The sequence below is a fragment of the Wyeomyia smithii genome, chromosome 1 (assembly GCF_029784165.1).
Source record: "Wyeomyia smithii strain HCP4-BCI-WySm-NY-G18 chromosome 1, ASM2978416v1, whole genome shotgun sequence".
Classification (NCBI taxonomy): domain Eukaryota; kingdom Metazoa; phylum Arthropoda; class Insecta; order Diptera; family Culicidae; genus Wyeomyia; species Wyeomyia smithii.
The window spans coordinates 9,309,993-9,327,602 of record NC_073694.1 but is presented as its reverse complement, the minus strand read 5'-3'; the positions used below and the strand labels follow the sequence as shown (position 1 = coordinate 9,327,602).

The following is a 17,610-nucleotide window of genomic DNA, read 5'->3' as shown; positions in this document are numbered from 1 at the left end:
CAGGAAAGACTTTTGAGAAAAAATAACAGATTTTTGATTACTGAAAATTGAGATATTATTCACAACACTACGTTAAACAAGCAAAATCATGAATATTTGAACTCAATTTGCCTCTAAATCGAAATTCAAGGCTATGATACGTAATTGTTCTTTATTGAAATATTTGTTAATGTTCGGAAAAGACATTTGAGGAAAAATAATAGGTATCTTATTGCTAAAAGTTGAGATATTACTTAAAAAACTACGTATGTTTGAAGATGATTTTCTGCATACAGAAAAACACATTAAAATATTCTTTTTGAAATTTATATATATTATACATATAATACATGCAAATTTTTGACTTTTTGAGTATGAGCTCAATTCGCCTGTTAATTAAATTTTTGTTTTAATAAAATGTTCGTTGTTTCTTCAACATCTGCAAATATTTTCTTGCAAAAGAATTTATGTTGTAATTTGGTGCGAGCCGAGCGGAAAAAAATTACATTTCTGCTGTTTTCTCAGTTTCGTGAATAGTAACACATTACGGGATTCGAAATACTTTTTTACTTTTACCAAAACTAGATCTTGGGACATTTGGCTGGAGGAAAGGCCGTATTTCATTGGTTTAATTTTTTTTAATGTCTACGTAGTTATGTGGATTAAAACGTTAACTTCTTCTCAGACGTGTTCCTTGGACATCAACAAACATTTTCGTTATATAAAATTCACATGTTATCTCTTTAGATATGATTATAGAGGAGAACTAAGCATGAATGGTCACGCTAAATTATTCTTACTTTGATTTCTTACTTCTAAAAGTTACATAAAAAGAGGTTTTACTGTGAACGATTGACGAATATCCGGTTATCACCCGAGTGTGGTATATTCGGAACTGGGATGACCCCTCATAACATTTTCCAGAATAACGACTTCTGGTTTCAGGAAAATAATCTGAAGTGGTATTTGGCCAGCCATTTCAATACTTCCGAAACTTCCGAACTCCATACGTCATTTTGAAATCCGAAATAGCGATTTCCAGTTTCTGTATATCATCCCCAAAATATCAAAATATGCTATCCAATATGGGTATTTCCGTTCTGTGCGTTCTCAGAATGTTAAAGTACTTAAAGTGATGATGGACGTTAAATATTTTTGAAGTGAGTTGTGCTAATAATGCAATGAATTATAAAAAATGATTCCTAATTTTGAAACTTTTGATCCCGAGCATCGCCGGGAACGTTCAACTAGTATATATATATATATATATATATATATATATATATATATATATATATATATATATATATATATATATATATATATATATATATATATATATATATATATATATATATATATATATATATATATATATATATATATATATATGTACGCTTTTTTTATATTATTGGATGTTATTAGCTTTCGCAGTTAAGTTAATGTAATTGTAGGAAAATTATTAAACCTACTTGTCAAGGAAAAAAAAACAAGGAATAAAACAAAACTCAAAATAAACTTAAAACTATCTTACTGACTATGAAGTGAGCTAATCGTTGCAATTGAGGATTGCAACGATTTTTGTCGGAATTTGTTGATAATTTGGCTTGACATATTTTCTAATGTTTCTACATTAGTGAGCCTATGTAGCTCGTTCGTGCTAAACCAGGGAGGACGCTTCAAAATCATTTTCAAAAGTTTATTCTGAATCCTTTGAAGTGTCTTCTTCCTGGTTGTACAACAACTTGTCCAGATGGGAACTGCATATAACATTGCTGGCCTAAAAATTGGTTTGTAAATTAACAGTTTATTCTTGAGACTAAGTCTATTCACCGTCAGAAAGGTAGATCGGGCCATTAACTCATTTGAGCCTTTTAAATCTCCTGGCATGGATGGAATATATCCTGCCTTTATTCAAAGAAGTAATGGGTTACTTACTTCCACTTTTACAAAAATGTTTAAAGCTAGTTTTATGCTTAGCCATGTTCCTTCGACGTGGCGAAAAGACCGAGTTGTATTTATTCCTAAGGCAAACAAAAAGGATAAGACTTCACCCAAATCATTTAGACCAATAAGCCTATCCTCCATTATGTTAAAAATCATGGAAAAGCTTCTAGATCATTTCATAAAATCAAAGTACTTGGTAAATAATCCGTTGAACAAAAATCAGTTTGCCTATCAATCAGGAAAATCTACCATTACAGCATTACACACACTTGTATCGAAAATAGAAAAATCTTTTGACGCAGAAAAAAATCTGCTAGCATCCTGTCTAGACATAGAAGGCGCTTTTGATAAAGCATCTCACAATTCTATGAAAGAGACAACGTTGAAACGTGGTTTTGATATATGTATCGTTACATAGATAAGGGAAATGTTTTCAAAACGCAAAATTTCAGCTAAGCTTGGTAGCTCCTCCCAAGTAACAAAACTGGTTTTATCAAAGTTTTATAGCGCCGTTTTGGCTTCATTAAATTCTATAAAACTTACATAAAACCAATATTGTTACTAGGGCTGTATATCAAAAAGAGCTGTTAAAGGATGCCCCCAAGGAGATGTCATATCTCCGCTTCTGTGGTCATTAGTTGTAGATAACTTACTATCAAAACTAGAATCAAAAGGTTTCGAAGTGATTGGATTCGCAGACGACATTGTTATAATTATTCGTGGAAAGTTTGATGATGTTGTTAAAAACAGGATGCAACAAGCCCTCAACTCTACCATTGAATGGTGCAAATTAGAAGGATTGAGCATAAATCCCAAAAAAACAAGCATTATACCCTTTACGAAAAGAAATAAGTTTAAACTTGATGGGCTTCAAATGGAAAGTACTACAATGAAACTTTCTTCTGAAGTCAAATACTTGGGAGTTACGATTAATCGTAAGCTCAGCTGAAACAGCCACTTAAATCAAGTCATAGGTAAAGCAATAAATACACTATGGATAAGTAAGAGAATTTTTGGTAATAAATGGGGACTAAGGCCGGCAATGATCCATTGGGTATATAAAGCTATAATACGACCTAGAGTAACTTATGCATCAGTAGTATGGTGGCCAAAAACAAATGAAAAGTGTGCAATCGATAAGTTGAACAAACTGCAACGATTGGTTTTAATTTCCACTACAGGTGCGATGCGTAGTGCACCCTCGAACGCCCTGAACGCAATTTTGAATCTTCTTCCACTACATAAATTTGTGCAATTAGAAGCTGGGAAAACAGCTCTAAGATTACAGCGAACAAAGTCATCAGCTACAGGAACCACTGAAGGACACCTGAGTATTATAAATCGAATTCGCATCAATCCATTAGTAACAGTCATCGATGACTGGATGGAAACGAAATTCATTTTCGACCGTAAGCTCAGCGTGGAAGAACCACGCTCGTTCTCTTTGGAGTTCGGGAGGGCCACAAACTCTTCCAGGATCTGTAGTATTTTATACTGACGGATCAAAACTCAACAGTCTAGTGGGAGCTGGAGTAACACGTCCCGGAATCAATCTATCAGTCTCTATGGGTGGATGGCCAACCGTATTTCAGGCTGAAATACAGGCGATTATAGAATGTAGCACTGTACAAGCATGCAATTATTTGTATCTTCTCTGACAGCCAAGCTGCTCTAAATGCGTTAAAATCATGTACATGTACGTCAAAACTGGTGTGGGAGTGCATTCAGCTGCTTCAACAGTTGTCTAATCAAAATACATTCAATCTTTACTGGGTTCCGGGACATTGTGGAATAGAAGTTAATGAAAAAGCTGATGAACTAGCCAGACTAGGATCTTCTAAACAGCTTATCGGACCGGAACCGTTTTGTGGTATCTCTCCATGCTCCATAAAAATGGAATTCAGAAACTGGGAAAAAATGATGATAGATTCAAACTGGAAAAATACTATCACTTCCCGGCAATCAAAACAGTTTGTGATGCCACATGCATCAAACACACAAAAAATTCTTGCTCTATCTAAAAAAGACCTATGCACCTATATAGGTCTAATTACAGGGCTTTGTTCAGCCAAATATCATCTGAAAGTAATTGGAAAGGCTGACAACGATGTCTGTCGTTTTTGTAATGAAGAAATCGAGTCTTCAGCACATTTATTATGTTTTTGTCCAGCGCTTTACAACAAAAGAGCAATGTTCTTCGAAAAGGGACTGTTACAGCCCTTTGAAATTTGGCTGTCTTGTCCTAATAAGGTAGTGCAGTTTATACGGCACATAATACCTAATTGGGATCATACCTAAATCAGGGGCTGAGAGTTACTTCTCACAGTAATTTTTCACTCTGATCAGATAATAAAAAGGCGGGGGAATGCTACAATAGATCTAATTTTTTGGTCGCGGTAGCTAAAACCCAACAAAAAAAAAATCCTTGTTCGGAGTACCCTAACTTCTTCGACGATGTACCCTTTAAATAGCGACATATCTTCTTCACGGCTTCCCAATGTTGGCGACCTGGAATGGAACTGAACTGACTTACAGCATTTACTGCCTAGACAGACATCTAACGGTCTCCTTGAAAGGAACTTTCTTCATTTCCTCGACTTATTTCTGATTTTTCAGTCCCATCTAGTCGTATACTTGGTTCCGCGGGGGCGTTGATACATGCTGTGCTTTGGTCATACCAACACGTTCAACAATTTCCTCGATGTAAGCTTGTTGGTCAAGCCACAATTTACCTTCTGCTTGATTCCTTGTCACCAGGATACCTAAACAGAATTTGGCTTCACCGAGGTCCTTCACTTTGAACTGCTGGCCCAGGTATATCTTCAACGATTGTTTCAAATCTTGATCGTAGGTGAAGATCAAAAAACCATCAACGTAAATGGTGACGGACATCAGTTTACTTTCATGAATCATCCACTACAAGCAACGATCTACTGGAAAACGAATCAGATCGAACTTCTGAAGAACACTATCTAACTGCGCATTCCATACTCTCCTTGACTAAAGATCGCTGTCTTCAATCGGCAAACCTTCCCATTTCGTTGATTTCGGTTGCAGCATGTAGATTGTCCCTCTCTTTCAGCTCTTCTTGCGGGAATGCCACTACGGCATCCATCTCATCTATCGATCCAGATCGTATTTGACTGCCAGTACTATGAGGTAACGTTTGACGGTACACCTTATCGTAATCGAGATTTGTACCGCTGAACGACCCAGCTTTGTTTTGAACACCCATTTGTTCCTAATAGCTTTCTATCCTTCTGGTAGACGCGTTGTTCTCGCTTAGCGAAATTAATCGTTCCAATGATCACGGTCAGGTCTTTGCAGAACTTCTTTCCGCTTTTTTGTCCAGCTCTAGCTTTAAAGTTCCGGAATGCTTCCAGAACCCGGTTTTTCCGCTCGAGAAAGTAGACCTTTTTGATGGCATCGCCCACGAACCTAACAAAATAGCGCCTTTCTCCAAATGATGGAGCACCTCTACATGGCCGCACAGATCAGAGTGCATCAGCTCAAGCAGCCCCTTCGCTCTTGAGTCACTGATAGGAAACAGAAATCCAGAAGCTTCGAGATCCATGATCATGGACTCGTACTGTTCAGGAAGACCCATTAGCAGAATCGCCGCAAGCCAGGAGTCATCCACCTAGAAACCCACGGATGCGAGCTTGTGGCTCGTGGTCATCAGTTCGTCTACATACGCCTCAACGTTAGTACAGTTGATCAGCCAAACCAACGTGAACTTTGAAAGTAATCCAATTTTGCTGGTCAATCTGCAGTTTTTTCAGCTTCCGCGTTTCTTTCGCGTTTGCCGCATCCTGCACTATGCTGTAGTCATAGCTCTCCAGACTTTACACGTATCACGGAACTTTTGCTAACTCGAACGCTTCCGTTCCTGGACCTTTCTTACTCTGTGCCCATAACCACTTGTAGAGTGCAAATAACAAATAAAGCACGTTTGTTTTTACTAATGGTTATTAGTGGAATGAATGCTCATTTCCTTTTGTTCTATGTCGATGTCTTGCTTGCTCTCTCAGTCTTCTTGTTCGCAGTTCCTGCGCTTGTACCTTTCTTTGTTGCCTCTCACTGCCTTCATCCTTATTGCTTTTGTATACTGGAGAGGGTGTTCCATACCTGGGAGGGAATGCCAAAGATCGCCGGAAAGATGTCTCCTTCTGATGACTGTAATGATCCAAATCTACCACTGCTCTTTCCTTACTATCCAGTGACCATCCCACTACATCGGCTGGGTTGCTTTGATGGTTCACTGTTGACTCACTTGACTGCACATCATAGACAGCAAATTTGAGCTTATCCACACTTTTGTTAAACATAATGTTCTGAACGAGCAGTGTAACTACATCCATGATGCGGTCAGCGAAACAGCGCGAGGAGTGATAGGCATGACAATCGATGCTGAGTGCCTAGAGGTGACGAAGGAGAAGAACTAAACGAGTTAATCGTGTAACACAAGAGCTGCCGAAAAGAGGCTTCATCGCCGTAAGAAACGTGAGCACTACGATCGCTTCCTCGCGGAGGCGGAGAATTAGAACGATCAACGGAATCAGGAACCGGACCGTGCCAGTACCTGGCATGTGGAATAACAGGGAGGGGAACCTGATTACCGATAAATCGCAGGTGGCCAGGCATTGGAAGCAACATTTTGAAGTGGTGTTGAACGGTGAACAAGGTAGGAGAGTCGTCGAGGGGAACAGGATAGAAATTGGGGAGAGCGGACAAGCTGTGGACCCACCAACATTGGACAAGGTTAAGAATGCTTGCAAAGCGCTAAAGAATCACAAAGCTGCCAGGAAGGACGGCTTACCGGCTGAACTTTTCAAAGTTGGGAGCGAGCGGCTGTGTAGTGCAAGTCACCAGATTATCCTAAGGGTATGACGGCCTGATGTTTACCTTGAGACAGATTCTCGACAAGTTTCGAGAACACAACTTGCAGACGCATCATCTGTTTATTGACTTTAAGGTGGCGTACGACACAGTGAAACGTAACGAGCTTTGGGAAATAATGCTAGAACAGCGGTTCTCAACCTGGGGTACGCGTACCCCTAGGGGTACGCTACAGTCTTTAGGGGGTACGCGAAATAAAAATCAGTAATGGCGGACGTAGCACTTTTTCGTTGTATTTTTTAGTTAGTATTCCAATTTTTTTTTAAACATGCCTGTAAACAATCAAATTAACCATAGTTTATTTGAAACCTTAACTAGACTACATAACGCGAGCTACCACTACTCTTCCCTTCTCTGCAAAAACAAGCCAAGCTAGGGGGTACAGTTGATTTGGAAAGTGTTTGCAAGGGGTAAAGGCGGTCAAAAAAGGTTGAGAACCGCTGTGCTAGAACATGGTTTTCCAACAAAACTAGTTAAACTGTTACGTGCGACGCTTGACGGGTTCACATCATGCGTCAGGACAGCGGGCGAATTTTCGGACGCGTTTGTGACGTTAGATGGTCTGAAGCAAGGTGACGGGCTCTCGAACTTGCTGTTCAACATAGCTTTAGAGGGTGCAATACAAAGGGCAGGTGTGCAGAGGAGCGGCCCCATCATTACTAAGTCTTTACGGCTCTTAAAAGAAAAGCTGCGAGAATTGGACTCACCATAAACACTGCCAAAACGAAGTACAGTTGTAGTTCTGCGGGTGTTGGAGTTGCGGTGGAGATGGATGGGAATACTTCCAAAGTGGTCGACGAATTTGTTTATCTTGGTACTCTCGTAAAATGTGATAACGAGGTGAACCGCGAGGTGAAGAGGCGGATTATGGCGGCAAATAGGGTTTATTAGCCCGCTCTGGCCCCTAGCCTACAGATCCGTATGAAATTTGCGTTTTATAGGACTCTGATCCTCACGGTGGCGCTCTACGGACATGAATCGTGGACGTGGAATAAGGCCGATCGACGAGCGCTTGGGGTCTTCGAGCGTAGAATCCTGCGATCAATACCCGGAGGCAAACTAGAGCATGGGATGTGGCGCAGGCTGTATGAAGTATACAAACACGCTGATAATGTCATGAAACACGGCAGGTTACAGTGGGCTGGCCATGTAGCACGGATTGCGGATGAGCGACCGACAAAGATCATAAAAGCCCAAAAACGAATGAAAATACAACAATGGGTGTAGCATTAACCCTTCATGTTGCCCAAGTTTTCCGATTACAAAGTCTTACACACATATTCATTGCATTGCGTGCATCCAAGCTTCGACAGTTTTTTCCCTAACTAGGTCACCTTCTACTTGTTCACATTACTTACGGTACCGTGGCTAATAGACCCTGAATAAAGCATCCTCTGGGTGCCGTCGTTGACCACGCCTGCGAAGTTCTCCTTCGCCACCGAGCCTCCACAATTTCCCTACCATGAGATCTACCTTCCTGCAATGGCGGCCTTGCTGTCGATCGTTCGAACAGTGATATTTTCGCGAAGCTTGCACCAAGCTATCGTAAAAGATAAGTTTTTCAGACAGAAACCACATTTCGCTCTCGGTACAGCTCGGCATCAGGAAAAAGAAAGTGCTATTTTAAGAATAAACGTAAACGACCGAATACAAGGAAATTGAATCAGATGAACAAATGTGAAACTATGAGTACCGCAGGGCAGTGTTGTTGGGCTTTTACTGTAAATCATTTACAGTAATGACAAATAAAACCACAGTAAATATTCTATGCGAACGTTTCTAGACTTGAAACAGATAAACCAATCGAGAATGTCAAAAGAGTGAAATATATATAAAAATCTTGCAGGTTTCAAAACAAACTTGAAAAAAAAAAAATTATTAAAAGCTTTGGCCAAAAAACACGTCTAGGTTTAATTTCGAAATTTTCAGTATGCAAAATTGTCAACAAAAGCATAAAATTGGTGCAGCCAATTTGGAAGAAAAGTTTGCGTGGAATCCCCCCATTTTCATCCCCAGTTCAGTGGCGCGCTTGCTTGCGTGTGACAAGTAAAATGCTCTCTTACGACACATTTATCACCCGCGGGACCGCGCTGCATTTCTAGCGAAAAATTCCCAACCGATGATGTTCATATTTTGTAACTCAGTCTCGGCACCAATTTCGACGAACCGCAAATAATCTCTGCTTATCTTTTCTCGTTACTTTCCAGAAAATTTTCTCCAGCTGCAGCGAAATTGGCATAGCTTATCATCCTTATCATCACACTGTTTATCATATTGAATCATCGCTAGCCGGAGTGTTATCAGAATGCAATCAACAGCAGAAGCAGCGTCGGCCAACAGTCCTGGCGGAAACGAGTCGGATCTAAGATACGCGAGTGCTAGTGCCCTTTCACCGCCGGACTCCTCTCTGGACGATTTAGAAGAGTACGAAGACTTGGAGGTGGGTGAAGTAGGTGAAGAGGAAGAGGAAACCGGAATGGATGGTTCCGATGGCAGCGGTGCCGTTCGGAAACCACATTTTCTAGACTACGACAATAAGGCACCGGTCGGGCTGGAAGATCAGGTCGTATTTGTCGGACAGCCTCACCGCCGCAGGAGAAGCAACGGACGAACCACGGAGAGTGAAGGTGGGGATTATCTACCGAAGGAGGGTATAATTTCGCAGAGTGTTGTGATGGAAGGGGAAGTTGGACTCGGTACCGGTAGGAAAGATGTTGGCCGAGGCACTTGGCCTTCGGCTTCTTCCGGGAGCGGGGCTGTTGCTGCAGCTGCCGCTGCTCAGAACGGAACGGCAGGCAATATATCGGACGCGATGCGATTCGAGTGTGTTTATTCACTGTTTTCGATGCTCGGTTCAACAGATTCCCTGGAACGATCTACTAAACTTATGCAGTTGTCGAAGAATCGCGAAACGTGCAGCGCCTTGCGCTGCTCAATACCACTACTAGTCCAGATAATTCACAACGATCCAAACGAAACAGCCCGCCGGAACGCCCGGCAAGCGCTGTCCAATGTGATCTGCTGCCACCCGGACGATAAGGCCGGCCGTCGCGAGGTGCGAGTTCTCAAACCAATCGAACAGCTGATCGACTATGCCGATCTGCTACGCGACTACACCGCGGACGAGAGTCCGCTGGAAGTTCGAGACATAATCGAAGACCCAGAAAAACATCCAATCCAATCGATAACCACTCTGATGAAAATTAGCTTCGATGAGGAACACCGGCATGCTATGTGCCACCTAGGAGCCCTTCAAACCATATCCACCTTGATCCAGCTGGACCACGCCGTGCACGGTGCTAATCCAACGGCTTCGAAGTGTGTCACTATGCGACGCTACGCTGGAATGATTCTGACCAATCTAACCTTCGGCGATGGCAACAACAAAGCACTGCTCTGCTCCAACAAAAGCTTCATGCGGGCTCTGGTCGCTCAAATCCAATCCACCAGCGATGAGCTGGTTCAGGTGACGGCTTCTGTGCTGCGCAATCTATCCTGGCGAGCGGACAGTACGATCAAGCAAACGCTAAGCGAAATCGGCACCGTCAAGGTGCTAACCCGAGCAGCCATGATCTGCACAATAGAGAACACTTTGAAGGCAATCCTGTCGGCACTGTGGAACCTCTCCAATCACTGTCCGCCGAATCGGTCGGAATTTTGCGAAGTAGAAGGATCGCTTGAGTTTCTCATCGATATGCTCAGTTACGAGGCTCCCAGCAAGACGATGAGCGTTATCGAGAATGCTGGTGGAATTCTGCGCAACATATCCTCCCACGTTGCCGTACGAGAGGACTATCGGAAAATTCTGCGAAAGAAAAACTGCTTAAAGATTCTGCTGGAACAACTCAAGAGTCCCAGTTTGACCGTGGTTAGCAACGCCTGTGGAACTCTTGGTAATCTTTCCGGGGAAAACTACGAAGATCAAAGATTTCTGCGCGAAAACGGTGCCATCCCAATGCTGCGTTCGTTGATCTACAGCAAGCACAAAATGATCTCCAACGGTAGCAGTATGGCACTGAAAAACCTGCTAAAACCTCCAGTGACCGTAACCGCAGCTGTCAGTCTGCCGATTGCGATTCAGCCGAAATCAATCCAACTGGCGAGTGGTGCCGCTGATTCGAAGGAATTGCCCAGTTTGAATGCCCGAAAAAAGAAGGCACTGGAGCAAGAGCTTGAAGGAAAATTTCTACCTAGTAAAGAGAAGGACATTGGTACGGGTAGGCGATCAGCCTCCGTACCAGAAGACGAAGGACAGGATGTAGTAAGTCATGATGCAGTTCACATTCGATTGGTCGAGTCAGGACAGCTGCAAGAGGAAGACTCCGAACGACCGGTGAACTACAGCCTGAAGGAAGAAGAGACCGTTTACCAGGACTACCAGGAGACAGACATTGACCAAATCACAGACTACTCGCTGCGGTACGCAGAGAATCAATCGGAGGAATCGGACGATGAGAAGGTGGAAAATTACCGCCAATCGTCGAACCGAGTTAACGGTATTCTAATGCCGGAGGATTCCGTCAAGTGTTACTACACCGAAGGCACACCGCAGATTATCTCCAGTGCCACATCGATGAGTGATTTGCGGTTACAACTGATGACGGGTGGAATGACACCTGCGTCGGCTCCGGTTGCGTCACCAAAAGCAGAGGAAGAAGAGACACCCGCCAAAGTGGCGACGATTGCGATCATCAATGGTGAACCGGCGGGCCAGGTTACAACTGCAGTGGTTACTGCTGGGGGTGAAGGCGATACCGGCTGTAATACTCCCGACAGGCCGTACAATTATTGTGAGGAAGGTACTCCGGACTTTAGCCGGGAAGCTTCACTGAATGCGCTGGAGCTCAACGGGGGTGAAAGGGTGAGTATTGAATGCTTTTAAAATACTTTATTGTGATTTCTTTTGATAATGGACGTCACTCAAATTAAACACTATTCCAACATGTGTTTGAAAAGTGCATATTTTGCAATTTTCGTGTTAAAAGTGCGATATGAATTTACGTGCTGTGATTTGAAACATTTACAAAAATCGGCATTTCTTAGAACTTTTTAAATAGGGTTTCAAAGTGATAAAAACTGTAAAACATTGTACATAAAAAACAAATTAAAACGCAACAAAAATCTTATATATAAATTGTTTAATTATAAATGCATAAAATTACAAAATGATAAGTTTCTGAACTGCTGAAATTACGAGTCCTCATACTGCCGCTATTCGCATGATAGTCCTATGTAAAAGTTGCGAGTCCTATGTAAATTTTGCAAAAATGGGTCCATTTTGGCATGTTTTTTAAGAATAGCCATTAGAAAAGTAAGGTTTGATTCCCACAACCTCGATTTTAATGACTACTCTTGTAGAGCATGCCAGAATGGACCCATTTCCGCAAAAAATAAGAAAACATAGGACTTCTACATAGGACTATTATGCGAATAGCGACAGCATAGTTATTTTTTCAACATTTTGAAGCCACAAAACGTAAAAATTAGAAAACTTTTCAATCCCCGAATCTTAGAATTCCACAGTCCCAAAACCCAAGAATCCTGAAGCACTAACACGCAAAAATCCTAAAATCTTAAAATATGATAATTCCATAATCCTAGAACCCCAAAATCCAATACTCTTATAGTCCTAGAATTCATGAATCCAAAATTTCTGGAACCTCAGAATTCTAAAATCATTCTAGAATCTAACAAGATGCCTACGAAGTTCATTCAACAGCTGCGTTTCAAGATTTGGAATGGTACATTCGCTTATTGCAGGACTTTGGTAATGAGGCGTATGTCTACATCCCGCGGGAAAAGCGGACAAAGCTGGAGCCGTCTTATATCGTGACAATCGTTGTTTGAAGCCAAATCAAGTAGCTCAGGATCAGGACGCAGTCGAGGATAAATTTTTCTGGTTACCCGAGCTGTCAATTAGGCCAGATTGCGGTGCAGCGTCGGAAGATTTAGGTGATGAGTTTTGAAGCTCATAGTCGGTGAAAAAGAGTTTTCTGGCTTGAGAGATAAATCTGCGATGAAAAGCTTTCAAGACCAAAATATCTACGAGAACGCTAGAGGTGGTGAAGAATTTCGGCAAGATGACGACTCTATCTTCTTCCAGGAGGAGTCGGGTCGCTTGCAGAAGGAGCAATCTGTGCATATATTCAGTCGTTTGGAGAGGCCTACAAAAGGTGTTCCACCTGACCGGTACTTGTCTTTCGAATTTAGCAAGCGTAATAGCGTGATTTATTTTGGTTGATATACCCGAGACAAATCCGTATGAATCCTCGCTCAATTATTGTTTACAGTATGACAACAAAGGAGTCGCTCTTCTTTTTTTTTGTATACGAGAAACATGTATATAGTTTTTTATGCAGACGGAAATATCCCGCTTGAAAGGGACAGACCAAACACAAGCTGAAAAGGGGTTGGCAGATTCTCATTCTCGAAAGTATTGAACATAAATTTCGCCCAGGTAGACTTTCTGAATCGCAAGCTCAAAGCTCGATGCTATTTCTCAGATCATTTTTGACTAACCCCCAATCTTCGTGTCACCGCGACAAGTACACCGCCACCTGAAAGTTTCCGTTTAATTATGACCCACGATCGCAACCGAAAACTTCGATTTCAGGACCGAACATCTGATGAGAGAGCGTTCACGAGTCGAGCCAGGTATGTGTTAACGTGATATCGTAGCTGTCGTCGGAAGTAGTCAGGATAAATAAATAATAAATGCGCGCATCGTGGTCAGTGAGACGGCCTCCAATGCATTGCGAGTTATATGAGCGAAAAAATAATGCATTAGATACCGAGCATTCATCACATACATTACGGAGTTACTCGCCTGCAGTTATAGATTGGAAGATTCCTGAACCACAAGCAACTACAGGACCGGGACGACATTGAGGAGCGTAAGCTGCATTTTGCACGACTGGGTTGGATGGGTCGCAAGCTTCCCCAATACTTGCTACAGTGCGGCTCGGTTACAGGACTGTTTGGAGAGAAGATCTACTGCCTCCCGCATTAACTGGTTGATTGTTGGCGGAACAGGGCTGGCGTCAGAAGATCTGGTGCAATCTGGACTCACTGATTGTTCAGAATAATTAAACCAGAATCCAGAATCGGATTGCAAGTCTACGACATTGCCTGGGGAACTAAACTAGAATGGGAGACGTTCGCGCTCAAGAGAGCGCCGTTTACAAGAGATCGATACACTTCCTTTTTATAGACCCCTTCTTCATGCAAAATTGGTTTTCTTGGGATTGAAACAACCGGAAACCGTACGCATTCTGCATCTTAGCAGGATTTTCGTACAGGATTCCAAAACTCGAGCTGGATTATGTGCGTTTAGGGTTTAACCGACTTGGCCACCTTATTCAGCCGCTACCGCTGCGTCATTGCCCGCAGCTCCGAGACCAGTGGATGAAATGTCGCTTCCATGTATGGTACTTTTTCACTGTTTGGCCGGTTGCACCGACCTCCCGACCAAGGCTCGAAGGGATGTAGCCATTTTTCCCTCGGTCTTTCTCTTCAGCATCTTTGGAGCTTCTTTCGATGCTCTAATTGTTGTCCAATAGTACCAAGATGTTGTAGATGTCGGAACGGGCGTATTCGGCGTCCACAAAGTGCCACACGATGTCCGTTTTCGACGCGGCGGGTTACTGTTCTTTGGGTGCACCTGCACACAGTTTTGAAAGGAGTAGCTTCACTATTATCGCCATCACGGTTAGAGTCCGACTGATAGAGCTGTCAAATGTTTTCTGCTGACTTGTGGGTTACTATGATTGATTCTGCATGGGTAGTTTCGGCGGTGCGTGTGAAGGCAAACCTATGCAAATCGGCAATTTTGTCCTTTTCTTTGCTTACGTTATCTTTGAACACTTGGCCAGATATTGCTATAAGTTTCAGATTCGCTATTTCGCTTCAGTGATCAGGATTCTTGGAAGGCAGGTGGGCAAGCCAACGAACGTAGATTGGACTGAAGCAAAAATGTTCCGATTCCTCCGGAAATGTGATGGATCGGAAGCCGAATTCGGTTTACATATTTCAATTGGCTGGTGGTTTGATTGCGTGGTGTGCTAGAAAGCAAGTGGCACACATGACTTTCATTGACCGAGGCAGGCTATATATCGTTGGCCGAAAGTTTCCAGGAGTTGTGGATTGAAAAGCTGCTGAAAGACATCAGTAAGACTTCCGGAACCGGTAAATGGTGCCTTCGAAGATAACCAAAGTTGCATCAATATGGACCAGAACGCTGGGCTGAAGCGTTCGAAACATGTGGACAAGAAGTTCTACTTTGTGCGGAATTTAAAGAAAAAGAAGAATTTAATGTGATGTATCACTTTTCATCGTGTATGTTGGCGAATATTTTCACCAAGCTATTGAGCCGCGTGAAGTTGCAAGATTTTCGAAAGAGGAGCAATTTTGTATCCTTGTGCGATGTGGAGGAGCCTAGAAAACTGTGCCATTCAGCACTGGGTGTTAGTACACTTTGTGTGAACGCAATCAATCATTTATTTGCTGGATGAAACCTCACTTGAGTGTTGTTTTTCAACCAGTGAAGGCATGTTTTTTATTGTGTTGTGTGCATAGCGTTGAAAATTTTAAAATGCTAAAACCTCAAAATTAATTATTAAATATCTGAAGTACAGGAAATGAACAGAACGCTAAAATATTGAGATCCCAAAGTTTACAAATAATATTTCCCAAATATTCCGAATTTTGGCAATCCTAAAATCTCAAAATTATGGAATCTAAAAATCCTTAAATACAAGAACCCTAGAAATTTGGAATCATAAAATCCTGAATCTAATAATCTAATATCCTGAAACTCTAATACCTCAAAATCAAGAAAACCTAATCTAATCTGGAAAAATATTTAAATATTGATATCCTAGAATCCTTAGCAACTTAGTAATCCTGGAATACTCAAGTTCCGCCATCTTACGGTTTTAAAATTCTGTAATCCCAAAACTAGTATGACCCAAATCTCCAAAATCTGAAATTTAGAATTCGTTAAATTAGAATACAACAATCCTAAAATCCCTGGTGTATTTATAAACTACGAGTAAGTTTAGGCGTCGTATCGAATTACGCAAGTGCCACCGTTCTGGCAAAGTCGAGCACGCACAGTAGAACTGTCGTTAGAAAAACCGGAAATGTCCCTTAAGCTGGAAGTACAAAGTCAGCAGAACAAAGAGTTAATAGCATGAAAATTTAGTGCTCATTCGATGCTCATTTAATGCCATATCGCCGAATTTAATGCTCCATCATTTCTTTGAAAAATGCTCTTGTTTGCTAGCTTAAGAAAATAGCTAGCAGACAATATTCGAAAACAGCATTTTTAGTCTATAATAGTTATAGTTCTATAACGGTCAAAAACATTTCATGCTCATTTAATGCTCTTGAAAAGACCTGATTTTCATGATAATTTTATTGATTTTATATGAATTTTTCAAAAATATGATAATACATGAATGGCTCCAATTTTTTCAAACATTTTCTTCTGAAAACAATCAGAATCCTTTGGATACGATTAGAAACCAATTATATGCTTCCATATGCGAGCAGTTTCAATAATTTAGGTGCATTTTTCATTAAATATATCCTTTCAAAAATATTTGAAAAAATTTCATGATAATTTTATTGATTTTGTATAAATTTTTCAAAAATATGATAATACATTAACGGTCATTTTCGAATTACCTACATAAGATGAAATAATATTCGAACTACCTGTTACCTGTGCATACGTTAAACGGGTATGCAAAAGAGTAGAAAAATTGGGCGGTACAGCGGAACAGCTTGGAGAACTTTGTTTTGATTAGGAAATTGAATTGCCTTAACAATTGCTAAACGGACTGGGCATTGATAAAAATTTGACATATGGTTGCCGTTACAATTCGCACAGCGTAAATTTTTACTCTTTTTCACAGGACATGTAGCCTTTTTGTGAGAAGAGTCTCCACAAATGAGGCATTTTTGGTCCAAGTTACAGATTTTTGAGCAACTCGCCATGCCTCCAGTCACTGACGGACGAGCAAAATGTTGTATTAGAAAATGCGAGTGAAACATGTCTGGTTACAGCTGAGTCGAACAGTTTCGCAGACCAGCTACTTGTCCGGAATCCAGCCATCTGCAATATCAAAATTGGTCAGGCGAGTAACTCGCCGCTCGCCTCGTTTTCTGTAATAAGCCCCAATAACAAAAAATCCCTAAAACATTAAACACCGTTTACACGAAATCATGTTTTTGAAGCTTGGTTCGATCTGGTTGTACTCCGAATATTTCATTACTGCTAGTGCATCACCAGTTGCATTATGGGCAGGAATGGAATGGACTATATGGAGGCATATGATGTCATAATCGCACGCAACCATTCAAAAGCCGATAAAACAACATTAAAAATGGTACATGATACCTGACAATCACTTAAAATTGCATAAAAAAAGTTTTGCACGCTGAAAAATATTTTTTTAAAAGATAAAAAAAAACAAATCGAAAAACAAACGATCTTTCCGACTTTTTCAGGACTGAAGAATTGATCTAAAAATCGAAGATCAGGATGGAAATCATATTTTTATCATATATTTGAAAAATTTATACAAAATCAATAAAATTATCATGAAGATCAGGTTTTTCAAGAGCATTTAATGAGCATTAAATTATTATGACCATTCTACAACAGTTTGTTGCTTGAAAATGCTGTTTCTGGCCAATGTTCTGCTAACTTTTTTCTTAAGCTAGCAGAACAATATTTTTGAAAAAAATATATTTAATGAAAAATGCACATAAGTTATTGAA

The 17,610-nt window shown here is 41.1% G+C and overlaps 1 protein-coding gene across 2 annotated transcripts in view; it reads left to right on the top strand.

Annotated features, from left to right (window-relative positions):
* Positions 1–17,610, top strand: part of LOC129720519 (adenomatous polyposis coli protein-like) — a 57,753-nt gene that overhangs the window by 10,629 nt on the left and 29,514 nt on the right. For both annotated transcript variants that reach the window (XM_055672007.1, XM_055672004.1), the window contains exon 2: positions 9,033–11,686. In XM_055672007.1, the coding sequence (XP_055527982.1) occupies positions 9,131–11,686 (2,556 nt within the window). In that variant the 5' untranslated portion in view covers positions 9,033–9,130. The remainder of the gene's footprint in view (positions 1–9,032; positions 11,687–17,610) is intronic.